The 18,053-nt window shown below is 32.8% G+C and overlaps 3 protein-coding genes across 3 annotated transcripts; 2 read left to right on the forward strand and 1 right to left on the reverse strand.

Moving 5' to 3' along the window:
• Window positions 1-71: 71 nt before the first annotated feature.
• LOC130654682 (CCR4-NOT transcription complex subunit 7-like) lies at window positions 72-6,991 on the reverse strand. The gene is made up of 7 exons (XM_057457298.1): window positions 6,792-6,991; window positions 5,854-6,047; window positions 5,031-5,192; window positions 4,287-4,464; window positions 3,255-3,332; window positions 2,906-3,023; window positions 72-237 (listed from the first exon to the last, which is right to left on the reverse strand). Exons 1-7 carry the CDS (start codon window positions 6,912-6,914, stop codon window positions 227-229), a joined length of 864 nt encoding a protein of 287 aa, XP_057313281.1. The 5' UTR covers window positions 6,915-6,991; the 3' UTR covers window positions 72-226.
• Window positions 1,121-2,995, forward strand: LOC130654678 (uncharacterized). The gene is made up of 2 exons (XM_057457295.1): window positions 1,121-1,711; window positions 1,816-2,995. Exons 1-2 carry the CDS (start codon window positions 1,158-1,160, stop codon window positions 2,876-2,878), a joined length of 1,617 nt encoding a protein of 538 aa, XP_057313278.1. The 5' UTR covers window positions 1,121-1,157; the 3' UTR covers window positions 2,879-2,995.
• Window positions 6,992-9,791: 2,800 nt separating the features above from the next.
• Window positions 9,792-17,839, forward strand: LOC130654673 (UDP-N-acetylglucosamine--peptide N-acetylglucosaminyltransferase 110 kDa subunit-like). Its single transcript, XM_057457287.1, has 13 exons — window positions 9,792-9,933; window positions 11,780-11,951; window positions 12,114-12,357; window positions 12,808-12,876; window positions 13,312-13,428; window positions 13,607-13,776; window positions 14,230-14,476; window positions 14,559-14,659; window positions 14,809-15,244; window positions 15,459-15,617; window positions 16,020-16,235; window positions 16,338-17,170; window positions 17,252-17,839. Exons 1-13 carry the CDS (start codon window positions 9,900-9,902, stop codon window positions 17,400-17,402), a joined length of 2,949 nt encoding a protein of 982 aa, XP_057313270.1. The 5' UTR covers window positions 9,792-9,899; the 3' UTR covers window positions 17,403-17,839.
• Window positions 17,840-18,053: the final 214 nt, after the last annotated feature.

The following is an 18,053-nucleotide window of genomic DNA, read 5'->3' on the forward strand; positions in this document are numbered from 1 at the left end:
TACTTGTTTATATAACAAATTGTTTTCTTTGATTATTCGAATAAAATGGCACGAGATAAAAAACAGAGATGGAAAAGAAATAGTGTTTTTCTTAAAAATAAACCTAAAAACCATTCACAAGGTGTCTTCGCTACTATTTACATCATCCACAGGAGAGCTGTCACCACGTTCATTTACGAAATTATGTTTATTTTCCATGTCGGTGTTTTTTGCGAGATTGTTGTGCTCAAATACCATCTAAAGAGAAAAAATATTATTTGAGAAAGCAGACAAGTCCCGAGAACAAAAATTGCACGTTTTTTTTTACAAAAAAACATTTTGGGTTTGTACTGGGTCTTTCTGAACTTTAATGGATATTTCTTGTAAACATACAGAGCCTGACCTCTGTTTAATACATGTTAAAATTCTTTTTAGCAAAACCCCTGTCAATTTATCAAACTTACTTTTTCAGGTTTCTTATTATTTCGCGAGTTATCAGTCAAAATTACCTACAATCTTAGTCTCGTGTTTCTTAAAAAAAGTGTTTCTTATATATATAAAAAAAAGTAAAAAATGAGCACCAGCTATAAGCAAAAAATCACCCTTAATTTGCAAAATTAAAAAATTTATCAACACAGGCTAAACGCAAAATTTAATTCAAATTAGAATCTCCATAAGAAGTATTCTCCATAATAATTAGGCTGAACAAATAATAATAATAATAATAATAAAAAGTTAAAACAAATATTTTTAAATGCGGCAGCAAACGGTGATAAAGAAATCATGAGCATAACACGCAAACAGTTTTTGGAAAAAAAAAACAGAAAAAATGGTCTGGCAATCTCTGCAAAATACAGAACGAATGGTGACAAAGAAAGAAAAAAATTCATTAATATCTGCGATATTTCCAAAAGGCACTGTAAATTGAGCAATTATTGTGCTTTGTATCGTAATTACTTTTTTTAATTCTCTTTAAATCCACAACTGATCGCAAATTCCCAGATTTTAAAAATCATCATTTAAAATTACACAAACAATAAAGAGAAAGACTCTCGAAGGTTTAATTAGTCCCAATCAAAATAAAATTGCCATAGCAACTACTATAAAGCATCTATTTTAAAAACATTGCATTATACGCGAGACAGAATTAACTGTGAAATATCCAACGCGGAATAAATATGGATTCGTCTGACGAAGAAGACTTCATCGTTGGGCCTGGATGGGCGCAAATAAAATTGTCGATAAACCAACTTCAAGAAAATTTAAATATGCTGTGCGAGACACTCAACTTGGTTGTTGACATTGAAAATATAAAACAGACGAGCACGCGACGTGTTGAGATTCGAGATTCATCGAGACGGATTTTAGACAAACAAGCACATTTCATGGAAAAATTCAAAGAAAAATTAGAAAGCTACAAATGTACGAGCATCGACGGAGGAGAGTCGGAATTGGAATACATAGAAACATACATAACGCTAACTCGACAAGTTGACACTTCTATATCTACTTTGCTTGACGGTGTAGTAAAACAGTTATCCTTGAAAACTGACGCAGAAAAAAAACTATCCAATGAATTCGCCACTCTAGAGATAAGTTTCCACCAATTAGAATCACAGATAATGAAAGAGAAAATTAGGTATGACAAACTAACGTCTGAAGTGAATGTTGAAAAAGCGAGATGTCGAAAGCTCGAGCAACAGCTAGTTGAAAAATCAAATCTAGTCAAACAGTAAGTAAACCTGTCAGCGGCGTTGACAGTCACTTTTAGTCTTTTAAAAGTTTCCTAATCCTTAACAAAAATAGACTTAAAATTGCATACTTTGCGTATTCCAGACTTCGTCGTGAATCCACAGTTGCATTATGGGTACGCGAAAAACAAAAAATCGAGGAAGCCATAGCAACGCGAGAGAGCGAGCTAGCATGGAAATTGAACAACGTCTCAGACGAGTTCGATGAAACCAGAAATAAATTACAAAATAAAATCCGCGAGCTGCAATATCAGAACAGTATTTTGAAGACGAGAAATAACACACGAAACGGGATAACGCGACAGGAAGCAGACGAATTAAAGCGAATTCTATTCGTGAAGGAACGAGCGTTAATTATAGCAGAGAGCGAGGTGAAAAAACAACAGGTCTACTATGGTGGTCTGCTAACAGGCTTGGTGACAGATTTTCAAATCATGATGTCCAAAGATAACATTTCCGTAGATCAGTTCAAACACCACCATAGAGAATTCTACAACAGGATGAAGAAAATTTCACAAGGCGTTGAAGAAGGCAATCTAGTCGGTATTCGATCTACGTTACCCTCACACTATCTTGGTACTGCCAGTAATGTTAAAAGCCATCCAATTAAAATTTCTGAAGTTAAACCCGTTATATTTGCAGACGATATGGACGAGTCAGTTGATTTGGATAAAATTAAAGGAAACGCAACTTTGTTAAAATGGCGCAAGGGATCCAGCGTCACCAGTCCAAGCTTAAAAAAACTGCTGGAGGGACTGCAGAAAGATAATCCTGTGCTTATAATGAAAAATGGAACATTGAGAGTGAAAGAAGCCATGACATACTATCCGAATTATTCGGAAGAAAAAATACGACATCTTTTTGAAATGTTTAAATCATTAGACGACAACGGCGACTTGTCGTTAGACACGGCGGAGATTTTACACAATCTTCCCAGAATGCTTGGTCGCTTAGCAACGACAGAAGAGGTTGCTGACACGGTGAGAGAGATCGACATCGACGAATCTGGAACGATCGATTTTTTTGAGTTTTTATTATTAAATCAACTTTTAGAACAGGGGGAGGGTAAGTCGCGGTTGATTAAACAACAAAGCGAAAATAAGAAGAAAGAAAGTTATGACGAATCGAAAGTTTGTGCAGTCATGTAAACTAAACACGAAGTTCTTTTTTCTCACCTCGAACGTCTTGCCCAGATTTATACGCCAGCGCTGAATTTCCAGTAGAGTATGACGCGCCAAGTCCAAATAAATGGCCGCAATATTTATCATCATCTATGTTGTCTTCAAAGAACATCTAAAAAAAAATTTAAACAATAACCTTAAAGGAAGAACCTTTCGCAAGTAAGCCTCGACTTCGCGAAATTCAATTTTTGCGAAAATTTGAATGTTCTAAATTTGCCAAATAAATTCTCGCCCTGAATCCATTTTTTTTTAATTCGCGAAATTAAACACCCTTTAAAAATTTCTTCTCTGGTATAAGAAGTCATGTTTGAAATTTGAAAGTTGTTTAGTAAGAAAATCCCACCTCTCTCATTTTGAAGAAAGCAGCGCCGGTGAGTAAACTATCACTCCCTGCTTGATGTTGAGGACCAACTCTTTCTAACTGAAATGAAATTATCATGGTTATACTTTTGTATATTAGAAGCTTTAAAAAAATATTTTTATACTTTTACTTTAAATATCAAGAATCGTTACGTCGGTAAACTTTGTTGTAAGAGAAAAAGTATACACCAAACAAATTTTTTTTTGTATTGGCTAAATAAGGTTGAGCTATTTTTGGCACAAGCATTTGAGACTAAGCCGCTTTTTATAGTAGTATAAATCGATCCTTTCTGGTTAGCATTCAGCATGAGAACAGGATTAATATCTTAGACAATTGTCTAGTTGGGCGGTTTCAGTGCTCGCGAGGGCTTCCGTAGCTGAAATGAAGCTTCAAATGCACTTGGACCCCCCCCTTCGTTGGAACATCATGAGAACAAAACCATATTTTTAACATTAAATTTCTTTCATTGGCGCTATTTTGTGATCGCTTTTTTACGATGAAACAAAACTTGAACAAAACCTATCTAGGTTTTGTTCAAGATGGTAGCTAGTGCTGGGTGGCAACTCTTTTATAAAATAAATTCTGACTTTTTTTTAGGTGTTATCGAGTTTGACAAAAAAATGCTCTCAGGAAAAGAAAAGAAATGCAACAGTTTCCATAACCTCGCGACTAAAAAAAACAGACCCTAACAAAAAACAGATTTGAAAAAATTATTTTCCAGAAGTTCCTTTTCCCATTTTTTACAACTTCTCAGTAGATTTTTTTCTCAGTACATTTTGTTTTCAACAGTTTAAGAAGTTTCAAAGAGCAGCGGCCCCCCTTCCAGTGGCGTATAGAAGCCTAAAATAAAATGTAATTTGTTGTTATCGATATTATAACAAAACGTGGCAAAATCAATTTTAGTTTAAATGGCTGTGGCATTTTGATATACCTTTTTTCAGAAAAAAACTCTGCAATTAAGATACATTCAGGGCATGCGCAAAAAGGCTGTTAAAAACAAGCTAAACAACACACCTCTAAAATCTCCGATACTTCTTGCAAACCACCTTTCAAGCTTTTACAACTTTTCATTAAATATTTAACATCATAAACTTTTGGAAAATAAAGTCTCAATAATTCGAAAAACTCGGATTCTTCAGCTGGTAGTGCTTGGTTTGTTAACAACTTTAACAAGTAACCAAAATCGTATCCACTAAAAGAAAAACCATTGACATATACAAATATTTTCAGACATTGACATTACGTTCCTGATATTCCTGGTTATATTTCTAACATTTCCCTAATTTCCAACCCTATTTGGTCAAGATTTTGTACTTACTGGAGATGAAAATACAATTAAAAGCATATTAATAGAACGATTAGTTGTTAGTTGGAGGACAGACCAATCGCTACATATCCCAATGCCCAGTTTTTTACCTGTGATACAGGTAAAAAACTGGGCTTCGCTGTTTTGAACAAAAATACATTGGTTACCCATAGAAAAATCAACTGGTTTGTAGGGCACCAAATTATTAACCCTGTGTGGGACACAAAATAAAGCTGCACCCAGCCATTTTAAAAAGACAGAATGCCGGTATAATACAAGAGACCGTAAAAACATAATACAAAATAGAAAAATGCTAATCCCTGACTTTTTCGGACAGTCTGATAATGTTTTTTAAAGATTCCTAGCAATTACTGAAATATCTAGGCGAGTGAGCAGCCTGTTGCAAGAGATAATGCTATTTTTCTTTTTATATATTTATAAAAATATTTTACCTATGAAATGATAACCAGTAAACATTATCTGACAACATAATTCCTGAAGTGTACAACAATTCAGCAAATCGGTTCACACATACACCGTCTTCTTCATGTCCTTTAAATTGTATACCAGACCCAACTAGCAATTCAATTGAATCCTGAGCATACATGTCTTCACTAAATTAACATTTAAAAGACAGTAGTATTATTAGAGTTTTACTTGAAATATAAAGATAGATATATGGCTAGAAGAAGTTGTTAAACAGCAGAATTTAAAATTAGAACCAGACCAGAAGCATAGTTTTAAGAAATAAAATAGACAACAAATGGTTAAGGTGATAACCAGCAATTATTATATTATATATTAATTATTATATTATATATTAATTATTAGATTATAGAATTACAACATAAATCTCAGGTTGCAACTCAAAATCTTTGCTACATAAAAAAAGTCACCACCTAAGTTATTATCGTTAACTTGATTCCTTCTGTTTTATGTTGAGATTCTTATGAAAACTTTTCCACATAGAGATTTTTTAAGCATCAGCAAGAGATAATGTTCCTTTTAACAACTAATTTTTTACCTATTCAGCTCTAGGCTATTTCTATTGACAAATTAAATAAATCATACTGAAAGCTGCAATTACCTTGACCAGGGGCCTTAAAATAAAGCCACAAAAGAACCACAAGGAAATGTCCAGTCTTTCCAATTCAGTCAGCACTTAACAATTTTCGAAATAAATACTGACATTAAACACATTTGAATCAACAAGGCTGATGTCAAAGGCAGGCAATAAAATTGCAACCGGAAAAATTCTAATAAACAACCACATACCCTAAATTAAAACTAAAGTTAAATTGCCAAGTCGATCCAGAAGGTGGTTGTTCCCCTTTTTCGTTATAAAATGTGAAACCAATTTGGATGATCTTTAGAAGGTCTACATTACATCGAAGTAATTGGTACTGATAATCAGAGGAACTTTTAAAGTCTCCAATAGGACGAGCAACTACTCCAGGAAATTCTGTGTCCTGTAAAAAAAGTTCCAATACAGCTTAAAAAATATTAAAAGTCATAAATCAGAGAGGCCTAGCCATGAACGAGTAAGTGAGTGATAAGCTGAAAGCAATTTAATTAGTTCCTTTATTAGTTAAAATTTTTAAGTTTAAAGTGTCTGGTCAACAAAAAACATTTTTAATGAAAAGCACCATCTGCTGAACACTTTTCTCTCACTTAGACACCTTGTTGTTTAACAACACTAACAGTGTGCTTTTACTATTCTTGTCTGTGTTTGTGTTGAGTTCACTACCAACAAACATGATCCAAAGGGTCAACGTAGGGTTCACAATGCCAGCAGTACGTTACGATTATTACAAAACTGTTACTTTTCAGGAAAAAGTATTTTAGGAAAAAACTTTTGAAGTTCAAATATCGTAAAACCAAAGAAAAAACCTGCATATTCGTTCAAGGAGGCCTTGAAATATAGCATGTTCAGCTATTGCATCGATTTGAACAGTTAGTTAACAATTACTACAAGAAAAGATGGAAGTAATTTTTAAAGGAAGTTTTTTTTATATCATAAATGATATTCAAGAATAAATTAAAATAATTCGTGAGAATTAACTTTCACAAACATAATTTAAGGGAATAAACTTTAAGAGGATTGTAAATTGTTGATGATGACAATAATGGTGATTATGATGATAATAATGGTGATTATGATGATAACAATAATGACAATGATGCTGATGACGATAAAAAGGTAAAACCCTTACCATAGCCACATAAGGATACTTTTCCAGTGTTTCTCTCATTTCAGCAAACTGCTCATCCATGTTATACCGCCAAACATCAATAATTGTTGGTTCTGCAACTTGTGTTGGCATTGTGAGTGACATTTAGTTACTAGCTCATATTATATTTTATTAGGAGATAACAAGCACAACACCTAAAATACACAAATTAGCAAATATCCCAGTAAGTTTCCTAGCAAGTTTTTTAAGGAACAAGTTTATGATAATCACAAGGTTTACATACTTCATAACTACAATGCTTTAAAAGCAACAGACTTTTTCATTTTCTCTATTGTTTATAATTTTTCTTAACTCATTTAATTACATTTCTTTACAATAAAATCATAATAGCCTTTACAGACTAAATTATGTCAGTTAAAACTTTGAAACATGGGAATGACTTGTTTTTCACTGTTTGTATTTTATGAAATGGTAATATAGCCATGCGAATCCAGGATAGTTTGATTAAATACCAGTAAATGTTTTTTGCAGCATAAAATCATAAAAAAATAAAGAAAGAATTGAATATTATTTCGGCTATTAAGACAAAGAAGTTAAGAGAGTTGCTAGTTCAGATGCTATTTCTCATGTTTGGGCTTCATGAGCTTAAACATCCCCACTTGTCATAAGCATGAAAAATAACAAGTCTTTGGTAAGTAAGGTGTACATACTTTCTGTTTATCTGTTTGTTTTGAAAATATAAAACATTTCTTTGCGCTACAAGATCGCAAACTGACATGTAAAATTAAAAGACTGGGAGGATATGAAATGCCAACCCTGCACAAACAAGTATTTTATCAAGTTCCCAAGGTGTTTTCACAAACCATTAAGAATCCAGTTATTTTTTTTCACGAATCACTTTGTATATAATTCTTATATGGAATGCTGACATACCAGAGCAAAAAGGTTGTTGTGACTATTCAGCAACAATACTACAATGATAACGAGAAATATATATTGTAATGGCATTATAAATCACTATAACAGGTACAACATCTTATTGTTTGAAGTCTTTAGTAGTAGCTAAGGAGCTGGTAACAATGTTAACATCAAATTGGTTGTTAATTCATGACCCTCTGATATGCGTAAGAAGGTCATGAACATGTGTCATTATTATCGAGATTTGCTATAGGAAAGTAATCATATATCAAATCAAATATTGCAGTCAAAAATGATGTTTAGGAGCCATTCACGAAAATATCAGCATATGGCTGATTATGGTGCAGGGTTATTGATACAAAGAATTTATAAAACTGTCAAAAATCTTTTCAGAATTATTTTTCCACCAATTAGTAACAAAAATGTGACATTGGTATATATATTTCAGATGAACACTAACAATAGTGTTGAAACAACATTAAAATCAGTTGTTTCGGGGTCTTTGTTTTTACAGAGAGGTCCAGTCAACATTCACAAAATACAAATAGGTAGAAAAAAATTACTTTTAATTGTCGCAAACAACTTTTATTTTTGCTGTTTCGCTACCGTAGCGAAACAGCAAAAATAAAAGTAACAATATACATGTTTTCTACCCAACCTTGTGCCAACTTTGCAGTGATAGGTGGGGACATCAATGATTTTTCACCGTGTAGGTAACTAGGGAGCACCTAGGACCAATTTGGGTAATTTTTCAAAAGCTGGTTACCCAATTCGTTTCGGAATGGACAGGTTGATGACGTCATCAAAAAACCCCAATATCTCTGCAACCGTTTGTCAAAAGTACATGATCCTATACATTTTCTTGATCATCGTTTCAAGGTCTATACGATGAAGGTAACAGGGATATAAATTTCTGAAAAATTTTTTGCGTTTTAATGGACCATTGCCGACGTCAGCAAAATTTTGAAACCCTTACAGCTGTGCTTAGTCGTTTGTAGTAAAGATATGATCCTATACATTATTTTGATCAGCGTTTACCTCGTTACAGGCAATGAATTAACTAAATTTCTCCAATTTTTTTCGGATTTACAATGCTGACGTCGGCAAAACGTCTTAAACAACCAACTTTTTCAATGTTGTATTGCCTAAGTGGATTTTTCCATGGGTCTTTATAAACTAGTAGTATTTTAATAAAAAACTATACTGCTGGATCATAGTGTAATTTTAAGGGATATACCCTGTCAAGGAGGGACCACAAATGCAGTTTAGTGTGTTATTAAAGATCCCATTTGTGCTACAGAAATATTTTTGAAATGGTCTGCACAATGGTAGCTGTAAGCATTTCTAGGTTAAAAGGAGTGGTGGTGTTAAACAATAAGTTAACTAAGATAAGTTAGGGAATATATTTTATAGTTATTGACATCTGATAACTCTATCTAACATCATTTTTGACAGCAAAACGCACAATCGCTCATACATGTTTGTAGTTATGCGCCAAGTCCCTTTCGGTTTTCGCAGCTAATCTGCCATTATAATTCATATATTACACGATACGGACACGAAACGAAGTAATAATATTTTCAGTGTTTGTATTTGCATTGTTATTTCCCGCTAATTTTACAAGCTGTTTACCGTAAAAAGAGATGAAATAATTATTCTTTACTCAGTAAATAATTGCATTTTATTATATTTGTTCACAAAATTAAATTTTTGAAGCACATTTGAGCGCGCATAAAAAGTTATAGCACAGATTCCATTTGATTATTTATAAATTCTCCTTACAGGCAATGACCGATTATAGTCTTTCGATGTATTAGCGATTAACGACACGATTCCTACGTCATCATGTTTTGTTTCAGGGTTAACCATTGAATAGGTTTTTGGGTGCACACGGAATTTTTACATTAGTGCTCGTTTTTAGGTATTTCATCTTCCTAAATTCAGATTTTTTGTGAGAATTAACATAACTTTACTAATTACTACCGTAAATAAAAAATTTTTTTAAAAGCTTCCTGTACTTAGCTAGAGTTAACCAGTCTCTATCAATGATTGTTATACATATTCTCCCTACTGGTTTACATGCTTTTCCTATTCAGAAAAGATGTTAATGAATTGAACCGAAATTGAGTATTATTGTACTAAGTTTTCCTTTCAGAAAAAAGCTGGTTTCACCGTGGCTATCCGTATGTGTCACAATATTTGATAAGAAAAATGGTGATGGGCTCACCTAATTCTGAAAATACTGGTATGTTTTGATTTTTAAAATTAAATTTGTTATAAGAACAATATCTAGCTAAGGTTTGTGTTGTTGCTTCCACTTTCGATTTTATTTTCGTAAAAATTTACAACTCCGCTAAGCTATCGCAATTTCTTACGATTTTCTTATTTTAACTAGCCAGCCAAATTTTAAGATTGAAGTGGTTATCAAAGATTTTTGGTGTTAGGATATTCAATCCAACCGTACTAGCAATGCAGCAGGACAGCTGTCTACTCTAGCTAGATAGTTATATTCTGATACTATGAGCCAAGGTCAAGTATCAACACTGCTCCCAAACTATAGATTTTTTTGCATGTTTACATTTTCCGTGGTAAGCCCTTCTGGCTCTAACAACTGCATGCCGGCATAAAGAAGGAAAGCTTGCTGAAGACAGGTCCTTTTTAGCCCATTTCTTTTTACGGAAACATTTTGAAGCTTTGAGATTATGGAGTGTATGTCGTCGATAACTTTTAATTGACATATATACTCATATAAAGTAGTGATGATACCTTTGTGCAAAGAAACAGACTTACAAGGACCTCACTTCACCTAGTGCCTGCATCTTTTTGCCTGCCACACATTTGTTAAAGCTGAAAGGGCTTACCACAGAAAATGCAAATATTTAAAAAGGTCAATCTCACTGGAATGTCTGATCATAGGTCCCACTGGTTGTTTAGATTCAAGTGTAAAGAATGTATCAATAAAATTTTGAACTTCTACATCTGGTAGTTTCGCAAAATCCTTTTTAACACAGTTATAAAGATCATCTTAGATTTACAAAACAACTAATTCTAAAATCATAAATGTGTGAAATGTGACTGTGATACTGCTAAACTACCATTTTTTATCTTACTGTCACTAAGCCTAGTTATTTTTTACAGATGTTGTTACTTGCCAACAGAATTTCTGATTTTAAATAAAACCTTGCCATTTCAGTTATTTTTGGAATAAGCCAGCCATTCGGTTAAACATATTCAAAACTAACTTTTGTATATTTAGCTTATTTCACACCAAGGATAATAAAAAAACATTAAAATAGTCCATTGTCTGGCAGATACATACTGTCATTCAATATTACCAATTGGTAATAATAAGATTGGACGACAAACTAATTTTGCAAATAATCAAGTAAACAAACCATTATATACGCACTACTTCACTGCAAATTTGTTCATAACTAATATCGTTTTCATGTTATTCAGTATTTTGGTACATATATTTCCTGAAACAATAATGGATATGGAAATAGTTCTATTACTTAGATGTAGTGTAATAAAATACACAGCCAGTTTGCAAGATTGTGACTGTCATAACATTCTAGCCACTTGTCCAAAAAACAAGATCATTTTAAAGGATTAAATCTGTGAGTGGGATAAAAATTTCGTATAAATTAAGGCCTTAAAATTATAATCTTATCATACTGAGAGGCTTTAAATGGAATTTGGTGTTTAAAATATTGTCTCATAACCAAATGCTATGATATGTTTTGCTTTTGGACTTTTGAAATCTGCTAACTCTAAGGTTTGGATCAAAACTTTATTGGTCTACATCTGCCCCATAAATAACAAAATGACTAGTATTGACAAAACTCAAATTATATATCTTTTTTTTAAAAAATACTGTCAGTTAATGGCATGTAGAAAATTTCAATTAAATATTTGAAAAATTACAAACCTTGAATCTTGTTATACACCACACTTAAACCATACATCACCTACAACTCCTGAGGCCATAGTTTTTTGTAGTTGGATTACCTATTAACTAACCAGACCCTTCATAGTCTACCTTCTACTAAATATGTCTTTGAATTTGCTAAACTTTTTTTGACATTTAGTTCAAACAGTAACAACACTATCGCTAGCAGAAGCAGCACATAGGGAATACCAAGCTGGTAACTATGATAGTGCAGAAAAACTGTGTATGCAATGGTGGCGTCGAGAAACAGACAGTACTGGTTGCTTGCTTCTATTATCATCAATTCACTTTCAGTGTAGAAGACTTGATCAGTGAGTTTTCCTGAATTTTTTTATTATGATATAAATGTAACTTAGTTTTATGCGTTTGTGCAAAATATTTTGCTGGAAATTAACATGTTACCACAACCTTGTGTAAAGTCCTGGTCTTCCTGATCAAGACAAACAAAAATTTAGAACATTACTTTTTTCCAGGTCGGCGCAGTTCAGTTCTTTGGCAATTAAACAAAACCCTATGCTTGCAGAGGCTTACTCAAATCTTGGTAATGTCTTAAAAGAAAAGGGTCAGTTAAAAGAAGCCTTGGCAAATTATCGTCATGCTGTTAAATTAAAACCAGATTTTATTGACGGGTACATAAATCTAGCTGCAGCGTTAGTGGCTGCAGGAGATTTGGAAGGAGCTGTTCAAGCTTATGCAACTGCGTTAAATTATAATCCAGTGAGTTCAACAACAATTTAGTAATTCTGTCAATAGTTCTTTTGATTTGCTACTATTTTAAATGAATAGTTTATGAATGAAATCTGTTTTTGATTGAAATAAATTTTCGTATATTTGGATATATATTAACTTTAACAAGATGCCATGTCGTAGTTGTGAGGAACTCACAAATATCTTTTCCTTAACAGCCTATAGACTAGCACCAAGGATAGTTAAAGATTCCAGTTATGCTCTTATGCCATGATTCACTTTGCCAGTTAGCTAAGAGAAACAGATTTGTGAGAATCCTACAACTTTGACGTTATTCTGTCAAAATATATGCACCCATTATTGCTTGCCATTGTTAGATATAATGTATTAGACAATTTATTAAGACATTTTAAGATAAAATTTTAAATGTTTTTATATATAAATTCATGCATATTTTAAGCAGTTTATAATATCTTTTAGGATTTATATTGTGTTCGAAGTGATCTTGGAAATTTATTAAAAGCATTAGGAAGATTAGAAGAAGCCAAGGTAATTATATGGGCGATTTTAAAATTTGACTGGTAGAGTACTTCTTAATAAAGAGTAGGGTTTTTCACGCTTCTAATTCTTCTTTTTTGTCCCTTTCTCCGTGTGTCAGATAGAGTGATGTCAATGCTGTCACCATGGATATTATTGCATTCGAACAAGTTCATGCACTACTGGTTAATGAAGATGACATGGATCCTCTGCCAATTTTTTTGTTTAGTACATGCTGCTTGTTTGAATTAATTCTAAACCAAAGCTAATTTGTGAACTGTCATTCTTAGCAAATGTGAAATTTTTTTTATTTAATGGGGAACTAAAAACATTTTCCTCTTTTTTTACTATGACAAATTTCACATTAAAGCTTTGGTTAAGAACGGCATGGTACTTCTGTAATTTATTTTGGCATGTTCCAATTTCCGTTCTTCTTGTTCAAAAAAGGCATGTTACTTGAAAGCTATTGAAACTCAACCAAACTTTGCTGTTGCTTGGAGTAATCTTGGATGTGTCTTCAATGCTCAAGGAGAAATATGGTTGGCTATCCATCATTTTGAGAAGGTACAAACATTTTCTTACGAATTGTAAGCATGCTTACAAAATAAGCAACTTGTCTACGGAATTCGAGATAATCTTTTAGCAAAGTCAAGTTTTAGTATAATTTCAGGTGTGCTGTGTTAGTTAACTTTTATAGTAGTTTTGTTAGTTTTAGTTTAATGAGTATCTGTATTATTTTTAGGCTGTTCAAATTGACCCCAATTTTCTTGATGCATACATAAATCTTGGAAATGTGTTAAAGGAAGCCCGAATATTTGATAGAGCTGTTACTGCATATTTGAGAGCTTTGACAATTAATCCAAACCATGCAATTGTTCATGGAAATTTGGCTTGTGTGTATTATGAACAAGGGTAAGTTTTTTCAACAAAATATCTAATTTATATAATTTGATATTTAAATTTATGTGGTACTTAAGTCACACAGAGTGGTCACAACCTCAAATAATCTTTAAAAAACGAACAGCCTCCTAAATGACCTAGAAAAATTATTTTATGTTGGCATCCATTTATTTATTTTTAGTTGATGAAAAATTGAGCATATGTTTATCTTGCAACCGGACTGATGAATTTTACGTTCAAAAATTAAGGCAGTTCAAAATAAACAGCCTTAGATGTATTCAAAAATGAAGGCTTGATTATAAATAATTCTAAATTTCCTAAAATTTTAGAAATTGCTTAAATTTATAGTTTTAAATTTGTGACCATCATATGTTTCTCAGTACTCAGGTTGCTATTTGGATCAGTCTCTATAAAAATTAGTTCTGACTGAACTCTTGGAATGAATTTGTACTTTTGCATTTTTAGCCTGATAGATCTTGCTGTCGATACTTACAAAAGAGCAATAGAACTGCAGCCAAACTTTCCAGATGCCTACTGCAACTTAGCAAATGCATTAAAAGAGCAAGGTAAAGTTGATGATGCAGAGGAATGTTATAACACAGCTCTTCAGTTGTGCTCAACTCATGCAGATTCCCTGAATAATCTTGCAAATATTAAACGAGAACAGGGAAAGATAGAAGAATCTATTCGGTTATATTGTAAAGCTTTAGAGGTAATCATTGTTGGTATTTTGATTGATGAGTTTCATAAGAGTGTTCAAAAGTTTGTTTAATTTGTATATTTTCTTTTAAAAGGTGTTTCCAGAGTTTGCTGCAGCACATTCTAACTTAGCAAGTATATTACAACAACAAGGTAAACTTCATGAAGCACTCATCCACTACAAAGAAGCTATTAGGTAAATATTCCAGCTGTTTCTTTAAATCTAGACTAGTTTTACCTTTTAAAAATAGTGCGACTCTCATTAAATTTTATTCAACACTTCTATCCTAAAATCTTGTTAACCTTTTTTACGCTATATCCTTTGCATTATTTTCTATGTTGTAGAATTCACCCTACATTTGCAGATGCATATTCAAACATGGGTAATGCACTTAAAGAAATGCAAGATATACAGGGAGCAATTCAGTGCTACACAAGAGCCATACAAATTAATCCTGCCTTTGCTGATGCGCACAGTAATCTGGCATCAGTGTATAAAGATTCAGGAAATATTGCAGAAGCCATACAGTCATACAGAACTGCTTTAAAGTTAAAACCAGAATTTCCAGATGCTTATTGCAACCTTGCACATTGTTTACAAATTATTTGTGATTGGACTGATTATGAAATAAGAATGAAAAAATTACTGGCAATAGTTGACGATCAATTAGGGAAAAATAGACTTCCCTCTGTACATCCTCATCACACTATGTTGTATCCTTTGTCACCACAACAGCGGAAAGCCATTGCTAACAGACACGGAAACCTTTGCCTTGATAAGGTAAATTTTTTAGAAATAAAAACTTGGAAAACTGTGGTAGTTTAAAAAGTTCTGTTTAATTTTTATGTTAACAAAGGAGATATTTTTTCAACTTTTAATTCTTTGTTTGCTAAAAGCTCTACAACAAAATTTTAATATCATTAGTCACTCCAGATTCCCTTGAACGATTTAGACATCAGATTTGATTCACTGCATATTTTAAATTTATTTTTAGGTAGCCTTGTTACACAAGGAACCATATACATATCCAAAAGATTTAAAAGCCAGTGGTGGAAGACTCCGCATTGCATATGTTAGCAGCGACTTTTGTAATCACCCAACATCTCATCTGATGCAAAGTGTACCCGGCTTTCATGATCGCTCAAATGTTGAGGTTTGCACACTTTGTGTTTTTCTATTCTTTATTTTTTATCAATAAGTTTTGCTGTTTCGATTTGCCAGTTATACAGCCAGTTATTATTTCGCAATGATAATTGCAATCATTAATTTTGTAAGGATAAAAGCATCTTGAAATAAACCTACCTTATTCATAATAATTTTGCACAATAAAAATATATTTTCTTTTAAGCAGCCATTATATTCATTTCACATTGGAAAAAAATGCCAACTTAAAACCTTAACTAAAACCTAAACTTAAAATGACATGCTTCACCTCGGCAAACCTGTGATTGACGTTGGCAAATTATATTTTGTGTGATCACATCACTCCATACGCAAACAAAGGTTAAATTAAGAACGAAAATGAGGAGAAATACGTAGAAAAATTTTATTTTAGGTATTTTGTTATGGGCTAACTAATGATGACAACACGAGCTTTCGAAAAAAGATTGAGTCAGAGAGTGAACATTTTGTCGACTTGACACAATATCCTTGCCATGGACAAGCTGCAGATAGAATCAACAGCGATGGTATACACATCTTAGTCAATATGAATGGCTACACAAAAGGTGCAAGAAATGAAATATTCGCACTACGACCAGCTCCAGTTCAGGTAATTTTTATTGTATTTATTGTTATTTTTATATAGACATGTCACAAAAATTGTTAATGCTTCAGAGCTCCTTGTCCAATTTCATTTTCTTTTTTACTCTAGGTAATGTGGCTCGGTTATCCTGGAACGTCTGGAGCTACATACATGGATTATATAATCACCGATCGCGTTACTTCTCCATTACCATATGCTGAGCATTACTCAGAGAAGTTTGGGTATATGCCACATACATTTTTTGTTGGTGACCATAAACAGATGTTTCCTCACCTCATTAAAGATGTTACTCATGAAAGAAGAAACGAAAATACTCTAGTCGCTGTATCGGAAGATTCTGATGTTTCCGTCACCACCAGTTCAGCTATTCATGATTATATTAATGAAAGAATTGAAAAAAGAAAGGAAGAAGTTGCTGGTACAAAAGATAGCGGCGAAAGAGTTCCTGAACAGATGCCTCAAATGGCCCGCGCTACTTATGGACTTCCCGATGATGCTTTTGTGTATTGTAATTATAACCAATTGTACAAAATTGATCCAGCAACGTTCGAATCATGGTGTAATATACTAAAAAATGTACCAAACAGTGTATTGTGGTTGTTACGATTTCCACAAGTTGGTGAAGCTAATGTAAAATCCAGAGCAGTAATGCATGGCGTTGCTAAAAACAGAATTATATTCTCAAATGTTGCTCCGAAAGAGGAGCATGTTCGCAGAGGACAATTAGCTGATGTTTGCTTAGATACGCCTTTATGTAACGGACATACAACTGGTATGGATATATTGTGGGCAGGATGTCCCATGGTAACGTTACCTTTAGAAACACTTGCATCTAGAGTTGCATCGTCTCAAATGCAAGCGCTTGGTGTGCCAGAGTTAGTTGCAAAAAATCGTAAACATTATGAAGATATCGCTATCAAATTAGGTGTGGAGCCAGAATAGTAAGTACAGATACATTTCTCCTTAGATTTGTTATCCATGAATTGTTATAAACATATCTAACTATTTACTTTAAAATTTAGTTATCAAAAAATAAAGTTGAAAGTTTGGGATGGTCGTCTGCTATCTCCGTTATTTAACACTCATAAGTATACCCTGGATCTGGAAAAAATGTTCTACAAAATGTGGAAAAGATGCGAGCAAGGACTAGCGCCAGATCATATTCTTGAATAATTTTTTGTAGCAGACATGATTAGCAATAAATATATTTAATAATTTTAATACTTAGCAACGGTTAATGTACATAGTTATAACAAACTGCTGAGGTTCAATAAACCTTCATAATTTTAGTTTAGATATATTAAAATTCTTGTTGAGAACAAAAAAAAAACTGTATAATTTTTCTGAACGGTAAAATAGTTGGCTATTTGCTACTTTTAGCCTTTCTACTTTTGCACAGGAAACTTTTCTTTTTAACATGCCACAGGAGTTGTCTAGATATCTTTACTTCAATTTCATCCAACTTTTCGCTAGTTAATGTTTTTATTAATTAATTTCTCTTTTTGGTGGAATACAGGAAATTATTTTGTAAATATTAGGTTTGTGTTACATCGGGAATGTAAAAGCGATATACCGGACAAATTTGTCCGTAAATATATTTTGTCATTATATATCACTGTTTTCTGTAATGAGGGAAAACTACAAGAATACGGATCCTAAAATCTTGCCACCCTGTGCATAAAAAATATTCACTTACTAATTTTAACCAATATTTTGAAACAATTATTATCGAGAATTGCGTTTGAAACTCAAGAAAAATTTCAGGCGAATCTACATAAAACTTTCAGCATTCCGCGCATGCTGATTTTAATACTGGTCAGGTTA

The sequence above is a fragment of the Hydractinia symbiolongicarpus genome, chromosome 8, assembly GCF_029227915.1.
Source record: "Hydractinia symbiolongicarpus strain clone_291-10 chromosome 8, HSymV2.1, whole genome shotgun sequence".
In the NCBI taxonomy this organism is placed as follows: domain Eukaryota; kingdom Metazoa; phylum Cnidaria; class Hydrozoa; order Anthoathecata; family Hydractiniidae; genus Hydractinia; species Hydractinia symbiolongicarpus.

Coding starts and splice junctions, on each gene's coding strand:
- LOC130654678 (XM_057457295.1), top strand. CDS start 1,158: ATGGATTCGTCTGACGAAGAAGACTTCATCGTTGGGCCTGGATGGGCG. Junction 1,712..1,815: donor AAATCAAATCTAGTCAAACA/GTAAGTAAACCT, acceptor TGCGTATTCCAG/ACTTCGTCGTGAATCCACAG.
- LOC130654682 (XM_057457298.1), bottom strand. CDS start 6,914: ATGTCACTCACAATGCCAACACAAGTTGCAGAACCAACAATTATTGAT. Junction 4,465..5,030: donor TACTGGTTATCATTTCATAG/GTAAAATATTTT, acceptor TTTTTCTTTTAG/TGGATACGATTTTGGTTACT. Junction 3,333..4,286: donor AAGTATCGGAGATTTTAGAG/GTGTGTTGTTTA, acceptor ATTTCATTTCAG/TTAGAAAGAGTTGGTCCTCA.
- LOC130654673 (XM_057457287.1), top strand. CDS start 9,900: ATGGTGATGGGCTCACCTAATTCTGAAAATACTG. Junction 15,618..16,019: donor ATGATCGCTCAAATGTTGAG/GTTTGCACACTT, acceptor ATTTTATTTTAG/GTATTTTGTTATGGGCTAAC. Junction 17,171..17,251: donor TTAGGTGTGGAGCCAGAATA/GTAAGTACAGAT, acceptor TTTAAAATTTAG/TTATCAAAAAATAAAGTTGA.